We start from the raw sequence: 18,854 nt of genomic DNA, 5'->3' as shown, positions 1-18,854 counted from the left end.
ATAAATAAATAAAAAGTATTAAAAAAAAAGTAAAAAAAATACAGTGTTTTTTATGAATCTGCATATATTTACTATTTCTGGTACACTTTACTTTCTTTGACTTTTCATTATGGTTTGGTGTCACGTCCTTACTTCTGGTTGACTCCCGTTTCCTCTCTCTTCCTTTGTGCTGTTTCGTGCAGGCTTTTTTTTTTTTTCTTTTGCTTATTTATTTTTTTAAAAATATTTTATTTATTTGATGGGGATGGGAAGGGAGAGAGCACAAGCAGGGGGAGCGGCAGGGAGAGGGAGAAGCAGGTTTCCGGCTAAGCAGGGAGCCCGAGTATGTGGGGCTCTGACCAGGCCTCTGGCATCATTACCTGAGCTGAAGGCAGATTAACCAATCAGTTAAAGAGAAAAAGTAGGTTTATACTGTGTTATATATTACTTATGTAATTACCTGTTTACTTACCTGTGTTCTTTATTTCTTTATATACATTTGAGTTACTGTCTGATGTCACTTGCTTTCAGACTGAGGAACTTTCTTTAGTATTTCTTGTGAGGCAGGTGGACTTGCAGTGAGTTTCTTCAGTCTATGTTTATATGTGGTATTCTTATTTCCATATTTACAGGTTAATTTTAATGAATGTGGAGTTCTTAGTTGGTAATTTTTTTTTTCCACCCCTTTGAATTATGTCATCCCATTGCTTCCAGGCCTCTACTATTTCTGCTAAGTCTACTGTTACTCTTACTGTTTCCTTGTACATCATGAGTCACTTTTCTTGTCTTTGATTTTCAGTAGTTTAACTGTAATGGTTACTACCCATTTGCTGGTATATATTGGTTTATCCTTTTCTCTTTCAGCCTTCTCTTGTTTTAGGTATATTTCTTAATTTGATCTTCTAAACTGTCAGTTTGCTTCTTATGAGTTTCCATTCGTTTTGGGGGGGTGTCTTCTGTTTATTTAAATTTTGAAGTCATACTTACTTAATTGTAGTGGAGCCCTTTTCCTTTTGTTATATGTATTCTAATTGCATTTCTGTGAAAGTTCTCAGTACTTTTTTTTTTTTTTTTTTTTAAACTCAAGTTCTCTCTTGTTTCTTCCATTAGTTCTGCCTCAGTAGCAGCCAGCCAGCTGGTTCTGATTGCTCACTTCAGTCTCCCTCAAGTTACTGAACCTCCTCAAATGGGGTATACTTGTTCTTTACCTATTCATGAGTATGGCTTCATTTACAGGGTCAAGCTTGGGGGTAGTGGTGTGGTATTGGTCAGTGGTGAACCAGTAGACCATGGAAGACATAATAAACTTTGTTTCAGTTGCCCTGTACTGAATGCATTTTCAATTTAAATACCTTATCCTGAAAGGATAGATCCTTACTCTTTGCCTGCTCAGCTCATACAGCTAGCGTAGGAGCTGCTCTCTCATAATTCAGGGACTGTTTGATTGAGCTTCTCTTTACAAAATTCACATGGCTTCCTAAAGGAGGCAGTGAGTACACAGATACAGTACATCCAAGTAGCTCATCCAGTTGTGGGTCTTCGTGTCATGTCTTCAGGCCTCCCTTGTTCTTTTTGGTTTCCTACCTCCTTTCTCCATAAAAAGAGAGAAACAGAGTTGCATACAGGTTTACCACCAAGCATACACAGACTTGTATGCATAGACAGATTTGAAGCCCTCTCTCCTGTGAAGTATACCTACAAAGAAGACTCAGTTTCTGTAGATTTAGATTTGAGTACTTGCATTCAAGCACTGTGTTGAATTTTCTGTTACGTGACATTGTTTCCACCTGAGTTAGTGAATCTTCAGTTATTTAAGCTGGATGTTCTGTACTTTCTCTATAATGAACCATATAGTAAACACTTGAGACTGTTACCGCATACTATCTTTATAGCTTTTACCTTCTTCCATTCTTCTTGTTTAAAAGTATAAAAATAATAAAATCGTTCTTAACGAATTGTTGGCTCAACTGCCTTGTTTGATATTGATTTTTTTTTTTTTAAACTAAGTGGCCCATATCACCAATTTAAAAATATGTTATTTGGGGGCACCTGGATGGCTCAGTTGGTTAAGTGTCTCAGTCCAGGTCTTGATCTCAGGGTTGTGAGTTAAAACCCCATGTTGGGCTCCATGCTAGATGTGGAGCCTACTTTAAAAGAAAAAAAGAAAGTTATTTTTATACGAATTTCTGTTAATATTGAAAAAACTATGAAAAGAGAAAGAAGGGGCGCCTGGGTGGCCCAGTGGGTTAAAGCCTCTGCCTTTGGCTCAGGTCATGATCCCAGGGTCCTGGGATCGAGCCCGGCATCGGGCTTCTGCTCAGCAGGGAGCCTGCTTCCACCCCTCTCTCTCTGCCTGCCTCTCTGCCTACTTGTGATCTCTGCCTGTCAAATAAATAAAATCTTAAAAAAAAAAGAAAGAAAAGAAAAAACTTTGGTATTTTATTTCAGGTGATGCTAAGTAGTATAATTAGATTGATATAATTATTAATATATATAATTATTAATGAACTCATAATTTTCTGATTATACAAGGTTTCTGAATTTTTATTATTTTTAGATTATATACATATAAAATCTATCTATATGTATATAGATTTTATATATACATATAAATTTTATATGTATATATATTTTTATATGTATGTATATATAAAATATATATACATATACATATAGATAGATTTTATATATACATATAAATTTTATATGTATGTATATATTTTTATATGTATGTATATATTTTATATATACATATACATATAGATAGATTTTATATATACATATAAATAAAATATATACATACATATAAAAATATATATACATATAAAATTTATATGTATATATAAAATCTATATACATATAGATAGATTTTATATGTTTTATATTTTTCTGACAAGGGGGGAGAGAGAGAGAGAGAGCGAGCGCACAAACGGGGAGCAGGAGAGGAAGAAGCAGGTTCCCCGCTGAGCAAGTAGCCCAGTACAGGACTGGATCCTAGGGTCCTGTGATCATGACCTCAGCTGAAGGGATACGCTTAACCACCTGAGCCACTCCAGTGGCCAGTCTTTGAATTTATATATATTTATTTATTTATTCACTTCTCCTTTAAAAATTTATTTATTTATTTATTTGACAGAGATCACAAGTATTCAGAGAAGCAGGCAGAGGAAGAGGAGGAAGCAGGCTCCCTGCCAAGCAGAGAGCCCAATTCGGGGCTCCATCCCAGGACCCTGGGATCATGACCTGAGCTGAAGGCAGAGGCTTTAACCCACTGAGCCACCCAGGCGCCCCCAGTTTTTGAATTTGTTTAAAAAAAAAAAAAAAGTTTATTTATTTATTTATTTTTAAAGATTTTATTTATTTATTTGAGAGACAGAGACAGTGAGAGAGAGCATGAGCGAGGAGAAGGTCAGAGGGAGAAGCAGACTCCCCATGGAGCTGGGAGCCCGATGCAGGACTCGATCCCGGAACTCCGGGATCATGACCTGAGCCGAAGGCAGTCGTCCAACCAACTGATCATGTTGGGCATGGAGCCTAATTTTTAAGAAAAGTTTTTAAGTAGAAACCTTTTACATCCATCACGGAGCTTGAACTCACAGCCCTGAGATCAAGTGTTGCATGCTTTGCAGACTGAGTTAGCCAAGTGCTTAGTACTGGCTTTTCATGTAAATTGTACTTTTTGGGATTTGCGGTTGTAAGTGTTGAAATTGGTGTCCTGATCTGTGAAGTCCTTTTCTTCTGCTTGACCATAAATACTGGTATATCGAAGGGTATTGTACTGTCTTTGATTCTGTTTTCCCCTTGCTAATGCTAACTGTGCTTCAGATTTTAACTGGTTGTATGCTGATAGTTGTTTTTATACACTTCAGCTGCAGAACTATGCTAGTTAAACACAGTCTATCCAAAACTTATTCATTACATTCTAGCTAAAATTACTTTTCCCTCGTTTTGAGTAATTGTGTAATTATCTATGCCAGAAACTGGCAAATCATCTAGAATTTCTAATTTTTTTTGTCTGCTGTAACTGGTACTGTTCCATCATCATGCAGTTATTCACTAATCAATTGATTCTGCCTCTTATTCATCCTCTGTATTTTTTTTTATTTTTTTAAAAGATTTTATTTATTTATTTGACAGAGAGAGATTACAAGTAGGCAGAGAGGCAGGCAGAGAGAGAGGAGGAAGCAGGCTCCCTGCTGAGCAGAGAGCCGGATGCGGGACTCGATCCCAGGAACCTAAGATCATGACCTGAGCTGAAGGCAGCGGCTTAACCCACTGAGCCACCCAGGCGCCCCCATCCTCTGTATTTCTTTTATGACTGTCTTAGTTTAGTCTTTTATTTTGTTACTAATAGATCAGCCTTTTAGAGGGACTCTTTAGCATAGGTTTTAAGGGCATGGGTGTCAGTTCAGACACTGTGGTTTCAGATCTTACCCCACTCCCCCATTTACATTGTCCTGTGACCTTGAGAACATTACCTGATTTCTCTGAAGTTCACTTTCCTCACCTTTCGAGTAGGAATGGTAATTGAACCTACTTTACAGAGGTGTTATGAACACTAACTGAACTAATACATAAAAGTTTCACAATAAATCAATGAAACAAGATGGGATCGGGAGGGAGACAAATCATAAGTGACTCTTAATCTCACAAAACAAACTGAGGGTTGCTGGGGGGAGGGGGGTTGGGAGAAGGGGGGTGGAGTTATGGACATTGGGAGGGTATGTGCTTTGGTGAGTGCTGTGAAGTGTGTAAACCTGGCGATTCACAGACCTGTACCCCTGGGGATAAAAATATATGTTTATAAAAAATAAAAAAAAAAGTTTCACAATAAATACTAACCTGTCTTATAGTAAAACCTTGTATTAATGTAAATTTAGATAAAATGTGGTCATAATTGTCTCCTGTTCTCAGCATAGTCTGTTTGAGAATGACTCAAACAGGCGGTTAAAATTCTTATGGGGTGAGGGCAGAAGTATATGGTAGAGTAAGGTTGGGCTGGGAAATATAAGACAAGGGATATGTGGTGGCAGGGAGTCCCTGTGTCCCCAGTAGTCTTGTCAGCCAGGTTTTGTGAATCAAATTGAAAAAAATGAAGGCAGCCAATAGAGTAGACATTCCTAGAACTCCTGGTATTTTAGAACAGTTTTCAAAATATGGTCTTTAGAACACATTTAAGCATGGTACTAAACTACAGTCTTTGGACACTTGTTACTGCCTAGCTAAAAATGTTTGCATAGTTATTTCTCTTTCTAACAGCTTGACGATATTTTATGCAGTTGAATTTGATGCCCTCACCTATTTTTGTAAAGGCAGGATTTCACTTTATTTTTTCATTCATTCATTCTTTCATTCATTTTATTAAAGTAGGCTCCACATCCAGTGTAAAGCCTAGTGTGGAGCTTGAACTCAGAACCCTGAGATCAAGAAGGGAGAATCAGATGCTTAACTGATTGAGCTAGTCAAGGGCTGCTTACCTTATTATTATTATTATTTTTAAAGATTTTATTTATTTATTTGACAGAGAGAGATCACAAGTAGGCAGAGTAGGCAGAGAGGGAGAAGCAGGCTCCCTTGCCGAGAGAGAGCCTGATGTGGGGCTCGATCCCAAGACCCTGAGATCATGACCTGGGCCAAAGACCGAGGCTTAACCCGCTGAGCCACCCAGGCGCCCCTGCTTACCTTATTTTTAATTAACTTTTTATCTCTTAACTTTCCCTTCATACTGTATTTAGAATGATTCATTCATTCATTCATTTATTTAGGTTTTATTTATTTACTTGACAGAGTGAGAGAGCACAAGCAGGGGGAGCAGCAGAGAGAGAGAGGAAGAAGCAGGTTCCCCACTGAGTAGGGGGCCTGATGCGGGACTTGATCCCAGAACCCTGGGATAATGACCTGAGCCGAAGGCAGACCTTAATCATTTAAGCCACTCAGACACCCTTAGAATGATTCTTTTAAAGCTGTAGTTTAATTGTAAGAGAATGTGTTATTGTAGTTTGATATTTTAATTTCATGTTTTTTATCTTCCTAAATTAATACTTATCTCTATATATTACTTTTAACTCATGCATATTTAGATATCAACATGTTCTGTTAATGGCTTTGCTGATTATTTTTTTTGCATCTCCTCTCAAGAACATTTTTCCATTGAGGTGCTGGAACTCACAACTCCAAGATCAGGAGTTGTATGCTCTATCGACTGAGCCAGCCAGGGACCCCTAAATATTTTTCCATGTTCTTAAAGTCAGTAGTGGGTTAAGCAGTATAAAATTACCAATTTGCAAGTCATAAGTAGTCTAAAATTGGCAGTTTTATATGGCTAAATTTAATGCTTTATTAGTTCTTGTAGCAAAGAGCTGTATTGGTATGTCTGAAAATTTTATTTGCTTTTACTTTTGAATAGTGGTATTATCAGGATATGGATTGCTCAGTTGACTTATTTTCTCTAAAAGCTTTTAAGATATTATCCCTGTTAACTTTTTTTTTTTAACGTTTTATTTATTTATTTGACACTGAGAGAGAGAGCACAAGTAGTCAGAGGGGGAGGAGGAAGTGGGCTCCCCGGTGAGCAGAGAGCCTGGGTTCTCTGAGCTACATTGATTGGAGGATCCTGAGATGATGACCTGAGGCGAAGGCAGAGGCTTAACCCTCTGAGCCACCCAAGTGCCCCAATCCCTGTTATTTTTTTTGCATTGTTATTTTACTAATGAAGTCTGCTGTCAGTGTGATTGTGTTATAGTAACTATCAGTTAAGAGTTTTTCCTCTATCTTTACTATATTTAGGTGTAATTTATTTTTACTTATTCTGCTCAGGACTTGAATTGCAGTCTGAAGGCTCATTTCTTCAGTTCTGAAATTCTTAGCCATTATCTTCTTTAAATAGCATCTGTACCTCATTTCCTTCATGAACTTCTAGAACTTTTTTTTTTTTTTTTTAGATTTTATTATTTTATTTATTTATTTGACAGAAAGATCACAAATAGAGAGGCAGGCAGAGAGGCGGGGTGGAGGAATGGGGGAGGGTGGAGCAGGTTCCCTGCTGAGCAGAGAGCCCAATGTGGGGCTTGATCCCAGGACCCTGAGATCATGACCTGAGCTGAAGGCAGAGGCTTAATCTAACCCTGAGCCACCCAGGCGCCCCTAGAACTTTAATATGATGCATACTGGAGTTTCTCATTCAGTGCTTCAGCTTTCTTCTCTTTTGTAGTTCCTTTTCTCTTTATCTCTGTGCTGAATATCTGTGTTCTACTTCATTAATTTTCTTTTCAGTTATCTCTTGTTTACTGTTTAACTTGTGTTTTGAGTTTATTCAATAATATATTTTATTTGTCTTTGATTCTTTTTTAGCTCTATTTTCACAGATTGTTTGTCTCTTTAACCCCCTCAACATTGTACATATAAATTTTTGAAGTCTTTGGCTTTGGAGTTTGGGTTTTAGTTTTGAATAATGATCCAAACTCACCATGACAACCAGCATTCAGTGACTGAATCCGGAGCACAGTCATCTGATCTATACTAATTATAAGGGTATACTTACTCATAAACTCAAATGGAAAATGGCTCTTATTTTCAAAGCAAATATTTATATAAGTTTTAAATTTATTGACTAAATACAGAAATAGATAGCAAAAAGATCCCTGAAGAAGCTTCAGCTCTTTTTGTTTTGGTGGTGAGATACTTTGGCTGCTGGGTAATCTGTCAGGTTTAAGTCAGCCAAGGAATAGGATTTGCTGATATTTATAGACTTGAATTTATTCCCTCTCATTGGAACTTCTTTTCATGCCTCAAATTTCTGAATTCCAAGCTTGTCTGAAAGTCTTTATGGAAAGTAAGAATCTTTCTCTGAGATGTACCTTTCCACTCCTTGTCTACTCTGGGTTGGGTTTCTTCTACAGTGTTTGTGTTATTTTGCTTCTACATTTCTTAAAATTTCATGTATACTGATTTGTGTGCATTGCTTCTTCCTTTGCCTTAATATTCTTGGATGTTTTTATCTCCAGATTCCTTAATATATTTAGTATGATAATTAGATATGGATGAATTTTTGTTGTCATAACTGTGATGTCTGCGTGAATTGAACCCGGTTTACTGGGTTCAAAAAACAAAGACTTGCATCAAATTATTATTTACACAGCTATAATGGTCACTTGATAATGTTGTTTATTGCTCAACAAAAATATTCCTTTATTGAGATGCTGCAAATTTCTGAACTTCCTCAATATTTTACGTATGTATATGTGGACATTCTTCTACCTTTTATTATAACTTTTTTTTTCATTTGTGAACTTTGCACTTGATATTCTTGGTTTGCCTACTGTTTCTTCCTTTTCTAATTGAGTTTGGAGTCACCCTCAGGCTCAGTGATTGGCAGGATTGATTCAGAAAAACTGTTACTCTCATGGTTGCATTTTATTAGAAGGAGAGAAGAAATAGATTAAAATTAGCAAAGGTGCTTGGTATGAAGCTCAGGAGAAAATAGGTGCAAGCTTCCAGAGGTCTCTTTTCAATGGAGTTGCACAGGGGATGCTTAGTTTTCAAGTTACTATGTCTGACAATATGCAGGAATATTGCCAACCAGGAAAGATTACCTAAACCTCCATGTCTAGGTTTTTATTGGGAAATGTTTATAAAGAGGTGCGCTCTCTATAGAACTCACACCACATCCTGAGACTCTAGCCACCCACCCTTACCATTTGGTGTAGCCAAATACAGCATGGCCCAAGGCCACAGGCATACAAAAACTGTCTTATCAGGTCGAATATTCCAAGAGTTAGAGGTCATGTCACAGGAGCCATTCAAGGGTATTGGAGATAGGCCTTCCTTAGGAATGTACAGGATTTGAAGAACTGAGGTCAGCGAACTTTCCTGCACACTAGTAAATGAATGTTAATTTTTCAAGACCATGTTTAAGTGTGATCTGTTCAGTGAAAGCTTACTTAATTTATTGTAAGAAGTTAGTTGCTCCCATAGTTTTATTCCTATAATTATAATGATCTCCTTTGGAGTTTTATTATACTCTGTGTTTCTTGAAAGGTTAGTAACTCAATGCCATCTAAAATATGAAAATATTTATATATCTTTTCCTCCTTTCTCTTTCCCATACTGTTTCTTCCTTTGATTTGAAAATTTATTTTTATGCATTTTCTTTAAGCATCATCTTTGTATGTACTTTGTATTATAAAAACTATGTTTTGTTTTCAAACATATAACTTTGAGTTTATTTTAACAGTGTATATATAATTTGGGAGGGTTTGTGCTGTGGTGAGTACTGTGAATTGTGTAAGACTGTTGAATCACAGACCAGTACCCCCGAAACAAATAATACATTATATGTTAATTTTTTTTTTTTTTTAAGATTTTATTTATTTGTCAGAGAGAGCAAGCGAGAGCGAGCACAGGCAGACAGAGTGGAAGGCAGAGTCAGAGGGAGAAGCAGGCTCCCTGAGGAGCAAGGAGCCCGATGTGGGACTCGATCCTAGGACGCTGGGATCATGACCTGAGCCGAAGGCAGCTGCTTAACCAACTGAGCCACCCAGGCGTCCCTATATGTTAATTTTTAAAAAAGAACACACACAAAAAAACGGTGTATATATCTATTGGGAGACTGATAGTCCTACTTTAATTAACTTATTTAGAGAGTGTGTGCACATGAGCAGGGGAGAGAGTGGGGGAGTGGGGCAGAGGGAGAGGGAGAGAGAATCTCAAGCAGGTTCCATGCTTGGCATGGAGCTAGTACAGGGTTCAACCTCATGACCTGAGATCATGACCTGAGTGGAAATCAAAAGTTGGATGCCCAGTGGACTGAACTACCCAGGTGCCCCCTGATATTCCTACTTTCAGAATGATATTGTATTTAAGTTTCTGTTTTCTGTTGCAGCTTCTATAATTTGTATACTTAAAACTCTTGGGGATTCTGTTTATATCTATGTATGGTGCTTCCTATAATTTTAAGTGGTATAAACTATCAAAAAATTACATACTAATCTTGAACCCTTTCTTGAAAGTAAGGATTATATCATTTATGCTATATCCTCAGTTTCATGGCTGACATACTAGTTTGCTGTGTTGACTGTTGCTGTTTTTTAGTTTTTAACTTCCATAGGTTTATTTCTTCTTATAGGTAGCTAGATCACTAGGAGGTTCAGGCACATAGGATCTTTCTTCCCACATGAAAGTGAATTCAAGTAGTTCTGAACCAAATCAGAATTTATTAGGTGATAGATTGTGTATTTTTATTGCTGCTGTAACAAAATTGCCATTAACTGGGTGGCTTAAAATAAAGCACATTTTAATCTCTTGCTATTGTCAGTTTTACTGGGTTACAATCAGGATGTCTGCTAAAGTCAAAGTATAGTCAGGTCTGGTTCCTTCTAGAGGCTGTGAGGAGAAAATCCCATTTTCTTATCTTTTTCAGGTTATAGTGGCCACTTGTATTTCTTAGTTTATTGCTTCATTCCCAAACCATATGACTCCAATCTCTGCTTCCATTCTTAACCCCTTCTCCTTTTCGGTAGCCCAGTCTTCCTCTGTCTCCCTCTTACAAGATGACATTTAGGGCCCATCAAATAATTCAGGATAGCATATTCTCATCTGAAGAGCCTTAATTTAATTGTATCTGCAAAGTCACCTTTGCTCTATAAAGTGACACTGACAAGTTCCAATGATTAAGATCTGAAAATCTTTGGGAGCCATTATTTGACTAACATATTGTAATAAAGCACTTGTAGAGTATAATAAATAAGTAAATTTTTTTTTTATATATAAACACTTGTTTGTTTTCTCTTTCTAAATAGCGTATCATTTTCCTCCAATGGAGTGACTCACTGGATTATTTTACTCAGCTCTTAGTGTTCATTTCTTTGGTCTTCATATGGGCATCATGCACAATTTCCTTATTTTTTTCCAAGGAATATTTTTTAATATTTTTGTTCTGTGTTGTAGTTGGTGTAATACGGTGCCCAGTATGCCGCCAGGAATGCAGACAGATAGACCTTGTGGATAATTATTTTGTGAAAGATACATCTGAAGCTCCTAGCAGTTCTGATGAGAAGTCAGAACAGGTATGCTTCTCAATTTTTCTTTAAATTCTTATCTTGGTATTAAAATGTAAATAATAAGAAAAATATGTTTGAATAGTTACATGATAATAAGGTAGTTCAGGTATAGTTCTATTTTTCCAATTGAAAATAAAGGCTATTTATTCTGTACTCTCATAACTAATTAAATGAGATGAAAAGTACTTAAGAATTTAAATCTTCTGTAAGTTTTTGTGTTCTCAAGACTTAGATTTTTACTCACTTGAATGTTTGATATGGAAGGAATAGGATTTTATTGAAGATAAATGGATAACAAACTAATTTTATTCTAGTCATTTAGTATATTTGAGAGCAGGTCAGTTTTTATTTTGTGGATTTATATTGTGTAAATTTGATGTAGATTAGTATTTATTTTCTCTTTTAGGTATGTACTAGTTGTGAAGACAATGCAAGTGCAGTTGGCTTTTGTGTAGAATGTGGAGAGTGGCTATGTAAAACATGTATTGAAGCACATCAAAGAGTAAAATTCACTAAAGATCACTTGATCAGGAAGAAAGAAGATGTCTCAGGTAAGACAGAAGCAGTTTTGTTGATTAATATACTATTAATCTCTCTTACCTCACAGTATTTCTATTTATTCTTCATATGCTTTGGATATGAATATTAATAAGAATTTAGAAAGTTAGGTAAAAATTTTTAGTTTAAAAATACATGTTTTATTTTACTGCAGAATCTGTTGGAGCATCTGGTCAGCGCCCTGTTTTCTGCCCTGTTCACAAACAAGAACAATTGAAGCTTTTCTGTGAAACATGTGATAGATTGACATGTAGAGACTGTCAGCTATTGGAACACAAAGAACATAGGTACAGAAGTCATAATTGCTTAACAAGAAATCTTATTAAAATGTTTTGTAAAATTATTATTACTTAATCCATAATTTTGTTTGTTAGCATTTTCTTAATTTTATAAATTTCTTAAAGCAAGATATATTTTCGATGAATTATTTAATGGTTTCCACATTCATATATGATTATCTTATGAATATTTGTTAAAAATATGTATCATTACATTTGGGTTTTTAAGAAAGAGGTTGTATTATTTATTTGCTGTGCTTCTGGCTTAGATAAGCTTTTTTTCAAGTATACTATGGTATTTAGGCCCTAGGCTATAATCTAAAAAGGTAATATTCCAGGGGTGCCTGGGTGGCTCAGTGGGTTAAGCCGCTGCCTTCGGTTCAGGTCATGATCTCAGGGTCCTGAGATCGAGTCCCGCATCGGGCTCTCTGCTCAGCAGGGAGCCTGCTTCCCTCTCTCTCTCTGCCTGCGTCTTTGCCTACTTGTGATCTCTGTCAAATAAATAAATAAAATCTTTTAAAAAAATAAAATAAAAAAAATAAAAAGGTAATATTACAGCAGGAATGGCTGATACACATTTTAACATCAAAGTATAACTATACTGATTTCATGTTAGATATAAACCCCTTGTTTTTCTGCAAACTGTGTGTCTAAGCAAGCATAGTTACTAATTTTTAAATACATAGCTTTCTATTTCAACCCTATTATGTCCTCAGAATTCAATACTGTTCACTTATAATGAGTCTATTACGTTTGAATTCTTCTGGAAATGTACTAAAATTTCTAGTTAGGAGTATAACAGTCCTCCAGAAAAATTTCCAGTTTCTATTAAATTGTATGTAGTTTTTTTTTTTTTTTAAAGATTTTATTTATTTATTTGACAGAGAGAGATTACAAGTAGGCAGAGAGGCAGGCAGAGAGAGAGAGGAGGAAGCAGGCTCCCTGCTGAGCAGAGAGCCCGATGCGGGACTCGATCCCAGGACCCTGAGATCATGACCTGAGCCGAAGGCAGCGGCTTAACCCACTGAGCCACCCAGGCGCCCCTCTATTAAATTGTATGTAGTTTAAAAGATCTTCTTGCTTACCCATAGTCCAGCCTTTTCTAAAGTGTTGTTACAGTACTTCTGCTGATTTGATGGAAATAGGTTTTATGAATCTCTTGCCAGAAAAGAGTAGGTTAAGTTGTATTAACCACATTTAAATGTGTTTCGTAACTGTAGGATGTCTTAGTGCTTTTAATTCCTTAAGTTCATTGGAATTTGTTAGAATCCTCTTAAAGAGGGAATACATTAGTCCTAGTAGCTGACAATTATGCTTTCTTAGTTTGTGTGAGGCACTTTTCTGAATGCTGCATGTTTGTTTAATTCATACCCAACTATCCATGAAGTGTTAGTATTGGTATCATGACTGTTTAAAGGTGAGGGAGCCTACTTACAGAAAGCTTTAGTAATCTGTACAGTCTTACCATAGGTAGCAGAGCCTGGGTTTGAACACAGGCGGTTGGATCTATACTAAGCCTGCATGTTCGTTGTTTTCCATATGGTATATAGATGCAGACACAGTGTATGGAGTCTCTCAGACTTGACCACATGAAAGTAATGATCTTTGTTCTTTTTTACTGTTCTATAGAACATTTATTTAGAATTGCTACTTTAAACTTTTGTAACCTTAATTTGTTCCCAAATGTTTCGTCTTACCTGCAAGTTGGCTGGTGTTTCACTTGAAGTGACTAATCTTGTAGATGCCTTCACCTTAGGGCCAAATTTTACCATTGATTGTTTTGTAAAAATCTCAGTTAAGACATTAGATTATCATTCTCACAGCTGCAGTCAGTCAGATATTTGAGCACTTGGATTACTTACACTTTTTAAATTGTTGGTAAGAAGCAAAAAGAGAAGGAAGATGGCATCCTTTTCCCCATGAAAGAATCATTTCACTTGTCCTTCCCTCACAGTTTAACTTTCCTTTGCCACTTAGTTTCAGGTCCTAATCATCTCTACAATGTTTTTTCCCTTTTCTTTAGCTCACCCTATATTTTTTCCAGGATAGACTCTTATAGAACTCATGTCATTGCACTATTTTATTCATTCATTCACTCATTCATTCAGAAATGAATGAGAGGGAGAGTGGGAGAGAGAATCTCAAGCAAATTCCATGCCCAGCCCAGTACAGAGCCCCAGATGGGACTTGATCTCATGACCCTGAGATCATAACCTGAGCTGAAATCAAGAGTTGAACACTTAACTGACTAAGCCACCCAGGTTCCTATTACTACAACACACTTAGAGTTGATCTCCCTCCTCTGAGTTTTACCTTGTCAAATTCATTCTGTCCATGTTGCTGGCAGGATCATTTTGCTAAAATAGAGTCCCTCCTCACCCCTTCCCCCCCTTTTAAAACACCTTTCAGTGGTTACCCCATCGCTAAAGTTTTGGGTGTTTAATATAGCATACATTATTGAGTCATACTAATCTTTTCTCTTTATCATCTGTACAAAGTTAGGAAACAGCCCACAGACTACCTTCATTTCTGACATCAACTGCAGAGTTTAATAAAAACCCTAATGGGAAAACAGCAAGCAGTTCAGCTCATCAGTATGATTTGTTATTACCATCTCCAATTTAGAGCTTTCTGAACAGGGTGCTATCTGTTCACCTTGGAACTGTTATCCATAAACCATTTTGTGTCCCCTCTCTCTTTTAAATTTAAATTTATTAGTTTGTTCAGTTTTGAAGTGTAGTTGACAGCCAGGCAGCTGTTTTTTGGTTCTCAGGGAGCTGATCATAGGGTACTGCCCATATGATTCTAGGATTCAGCAACTCCTTGAGTGGTTTTAAAGTTATCATTGGGGGGAAAAGAGGCTATTTGCTCATAAATACAATAAATAACTCTTAGCATCCTGCTGGTCATATGTTACTGAACAAACCCATTTCTGTTTTATACTCTTCTGGGCACTGCCTGCCTTCCTTTTTTCCTTTTATTTATTTATTTAGTTAGTTGAGAGAGAGAGAACACAAGCAGGGCAAGCAGCAGAGGGAGAGAGAGAAGCAGACTTCCTTTCTAACAGGGAGCCAGTTGTAGGGTGATCCTAGGATCCTTGATCCTAGGACCCTGAGATCATGACCTGAGCTGAAGGCAGATGCTTAACTGACAGAGCCACCCAGGAGCCCTAGTCACAGCCTTCCTTACTAGACTGTTCCTCTGTTGCCCAATATGTTGTGTGTTTCATGTTGCAGACTTATATCATGTCCTTCAGTCATAGAGTCAGCCTCAATGCCCAATAGCAAATTACTAATTTTCTCTCAAGTGGTATATATTTTAACATGGTATCCAGAAATTTTCTGGTCCAAAATCTCAATTGTTCCTCCTTAGTGGCATTCACTGGCTTTGCCATAAGCCCTAGTCCACATAAATATGTGTTGTTGACAGTCCCCAAATCATGTCCAACTGTGTATTGTAGGGGCCCAAGAGCATGGGGTGATAAATTAGTTTTTGCATTTGAAACGTGGCCTACCTTTGTTCAGGATCACATTCAAATACAGCCTTCTTTTGGATAGCTGTGTTGATTGGTGCTGTTGATATTCCCAGATGTGGAATATGTGTCCTTCAGAATTCAAATATACCACCAAACGTTGGGCTTCTTGTTTAATTTTAGGGATAGGTGGCAAAAACAATTTATTTTTCTTGACCTGTAGAATGTCAAGGTTTGCACCTGACTAGATTATTCCTAAGAATTTTACCAGTTTGGGCAGGTCCTTGGACCTGGTGGATTTATTAACAGCTTCTTTTGGTTATATATGTCCTTCTTATATTTAAGTCTTTATCTTTAGTTTGTGGTATTGTCATGGTATCATCAAGATGTGTATCACTTCTAACCGCTGTGTACCAGTAAGCTGAGGAATTTAAGTAACCCTTCGGCAGTATAGTAAACGTAAATTGGGATCTTTCCATGTGAAGGAAAATTGCTATTGGCTTTTTTGGGGGGGATTGAGGCGGAAAAGAGAAAAACATACACAGGATCATTTACTGAGTATCATTCTCTTTTAGCCTGCTATATATTTTTTTCTACTATTGAAATCATATCAGGGACTACTGATGTTACACGGACTCTACTTTATTCTAGCTTTATAGCCTACTGTTAGGCTTGATGAGCCATCCATTTTTTTCCACAGGCTACATATACATTGTTATTGTTTAGAGAATTCATTGTTACCAGACTCTGGCTTATTATAATTTATCATTAGAGTGGTAATCTATCACCAGGTATCATATACTGTCTCAAATTAAGTTTTGTGGGCTCAGTTTCATTGGTTCCTGGTTTAGCATGTCTAATCAAGACTGGCCTTTAGATGAATTTATATGCCTTCTGTTTTACAATACCAGTCAGATATAACATCCATTCCAATAATATAGTCACGTGAAGGAGATGTAACCACTTCACAGAAAGTCTGTTCTGACATTCCAACTTTCATCCAAATTTTTGCCTTAATCCTGTTAACTATTGCTTCTCCCAGTCTATCTGTAGCTCCTCATTAGGACTTCTAACATTTTAGAATTATAGTGCAGTGGGCTCTCATGTTAAGGAGTGCCTGAAATATCTCTTATCCACTCCCTGGCTATGTCACCCACACAAATGCATATTAACTGGGTTCTCCAGTGGGTTGAACCAGAAGACCCTTGCTTCTCCTTCAGTCTTCAATTTGATTAATTTATAGGATAGGGGCGCCTGGGTGGCTCAGTGGATTAAAGCCTCTGCCTTCAGCTCGGGTCATGATCCCAGGATTCTGGGATCGAGCCCCACATCAGGCTCTCTGCTCAGCAGGGAGCCTGCTTCCTTCTCCCTCTCTGCCTGCCTCTCTGCCTCCTTGTTATTTCTGTCTGTCAAATAAATAAATAAATCTTTAAAAAATAATTTATAGGATAGTTACTCCTGGTAATTCCGGGTCTGGTTTTTTTACTGTCTTCTTTATCCTCTGGCTTTTAAAATTTCTCTAAAATGGGGGTAAATACAGCAGAGCTGTTTAGGGCCCTTTAATGTTGGGGAGCAGCAAAAACTTTCATTGGTCCACCAGACGACCTCTAGTCATGCTACATCAAGATCTTTGTTCCAGCCTCATCAATATCTGCTTTATTCATCCCATTTTTTAATAGCCATCTGAAGACTTTTATTTTGCTGTGTTAAATCTCTTGACTCTCCCATTTATTTTTTCCTTTTTTCTCAAGAAAATTTCTCTAGTTTTCTTAGCATCTTTAAGGCGCATATTGGGAACCTGAAAATAGATCTGATAAGGGGTTTTTAGGTTGTTGCTAAATATTGTGGCAGTAAGGTTACATGGGGTGCCCATGTGAAAGAGTCCCCCTTAATCACAGTGTTTACTATAACCTCAGTAAGAATCATACTCAGTAGGTGAATATCCTATTTTTCATAATGCTAATCCAATATGCCTAGCATAAGAAATGTTTGGGGAATCTCCACATTTATAGGAGTACAGTCCTTTTCCTGTATTTCAGGGTCAGCAAATTTTATAGGATCATTTATCTAGTCTACTAGGTTAGTTATCCACTTGGGAATGACCTCCTGTGAGTCTGAATTATGGATAGCCATCTTTGGTTGTTCACTACTGAGTTGTGTGTCCTGCATCAGCTCAAACTTTGATCTCTTCTGTTTTGCATCATTCAGAATCAATGGTACTGCTTCCAGATAGTCATTCTCACAGTATTTTAGTATAGGTTTTCCTTCCAGAAACATTGATCTACAAAATGAGACATTCCTTTGGACTGTACTCTTTGATTTTACTAGTTTCTTGATTTTGTCTTTTCCTCAGTTGGACTACACTCTGTGACCAGAGGTCATTGAGGTACTCTCTGTTTTCCCAGAGTACTTTTTCCCTTTGGAATGACCCTGAGGCTAGAAGTGGCCATAGTTCAGACTAGCTGAAGCCTAAGCTTTGCCCAATGTCAGTATCTGTCCCAACACACTGTTCATTTTAGCTGCTGCAGAATCAATAACCAAATGATTGTATAACTAACTTGTTTCTTACTGGTTCGCATTTCCTTTTTTTCCACGGAGTCAGTTTTAGGGAGTTGGGTCTACGTTTCTAAATTCCACTGATAACTTAACCTCTAGGAATTTTAGCTGTAATTTTAGACCATGAATGACTAGGTAGTCATCCAGGAATCAAAGGTTCATAAACCCCTGTTTTCTCATCCTTCCTCTTCCCAAACCTTATATTTCAGTGAGTAAGGACCATTCTAATGACTCCCATTTCTGATACCAACTATGAAGTTAGAGAATAATGCACAAGTGCCCCCTCACTTTTGACACCCAAGTGCGGAATTTGAGGAGCACCCAAACCACTTTATTTTAGAGAGAGAGCACACGCAAGTGTGTGCATGCACAGGGGGAAGGGCAGAGGAGAGAGAGAGAGAGACAATACCAAGCAGGTTCCATGCTCAGCACGGAGCCCAACGCAACTATCTCAGCAACCCTGAGATCATGACCTTAGCTGAACTCAGCAGTTGGACATTTAAACAGCTGAGCCACCCAGGTGCCCGCCAAACCACCCTTCTGACACCTGTTGTAAATTGAGGATTTCCTGAGGCTACTGTCAGGTTCGGTAATTTGCTTGAACTCACTGGAAGTTGTTATACCGAAAGGATAGTGTAGGAATACAGATTAAAATCATTCAAGGAAAGATGTATGGTGCAAAGTCTAGGAGTGTTCCAAGTGTGGAGGTTCCGGTTGTCTTCTCTCAGTGGAATCGTGGACATAATTAACTCTTCCCAACAATGATATGTTACAGTATACATGGAATATTGCCAACCAAGGGGGCTCGTCTGACCCTCGGTGTCTAGAATTATAAATATAAAATTTGTGATGTAAGTTTATAAAATTTATAAAAATTGGAGCTTTGTCATATAGAACAGATTTCACTCTCAGTGTGACTGACTTATCTTTAGCCCCTCCTGAGGTTGAGCTTGT

General features: G+C 37.3%; 1 protein-coding gene across 2 annotated transcripts in view; it reads left to right on the top strand.

The window, feature by feature from the left end:
- Positions 1 to 18,854, top strand: part of TRIM33 (tripartite motif containing 33) — a 114,357-nt gene that overhangs the window by 39,009 nt on the left and 56,494 nt on the right. For both annotated transcript variants that reach the window (XM_059135302.1, XM_059135301.1), the window contains exons 2-4: positions 10,924 to 11,042; positions 11,443 to 11,587; positions 11,749 to 11,881. In XM_059135302.1, the coding sequence (XP_058991285.1) occupies positions 10,924 to 11,042; positions 11,443 to 11,587; positions 11,749 to 11,881 (397 nt within the window). The remainder of the gene's footprint in view (positions 1 to 10,923; positions 11,043 to 11,442; positions 11,588 to 11,748; positions 11,882 to 18,854) is intronic.

Source organism: Mustela lutreola, chromosome 10 (assembly GCF_030435805.1).
Source record: "Mustela lutreola isolate mMusLut2 chromosome 10, mMusLut2.pri, whole genome shotgun sequence".
Taxonomy (NCBI): domain Eukaryota; kingdom Metazoa; phylum Chordata; class Mammalia; order Carnivora; family Mustelidae; genus Mustela; species Mustela lutreola.
The sequence above is the reverse complement of the archived record's forward strand: the minus strand, read 5'-3'. Positions and strand labels throughout refer to the sequence as shown.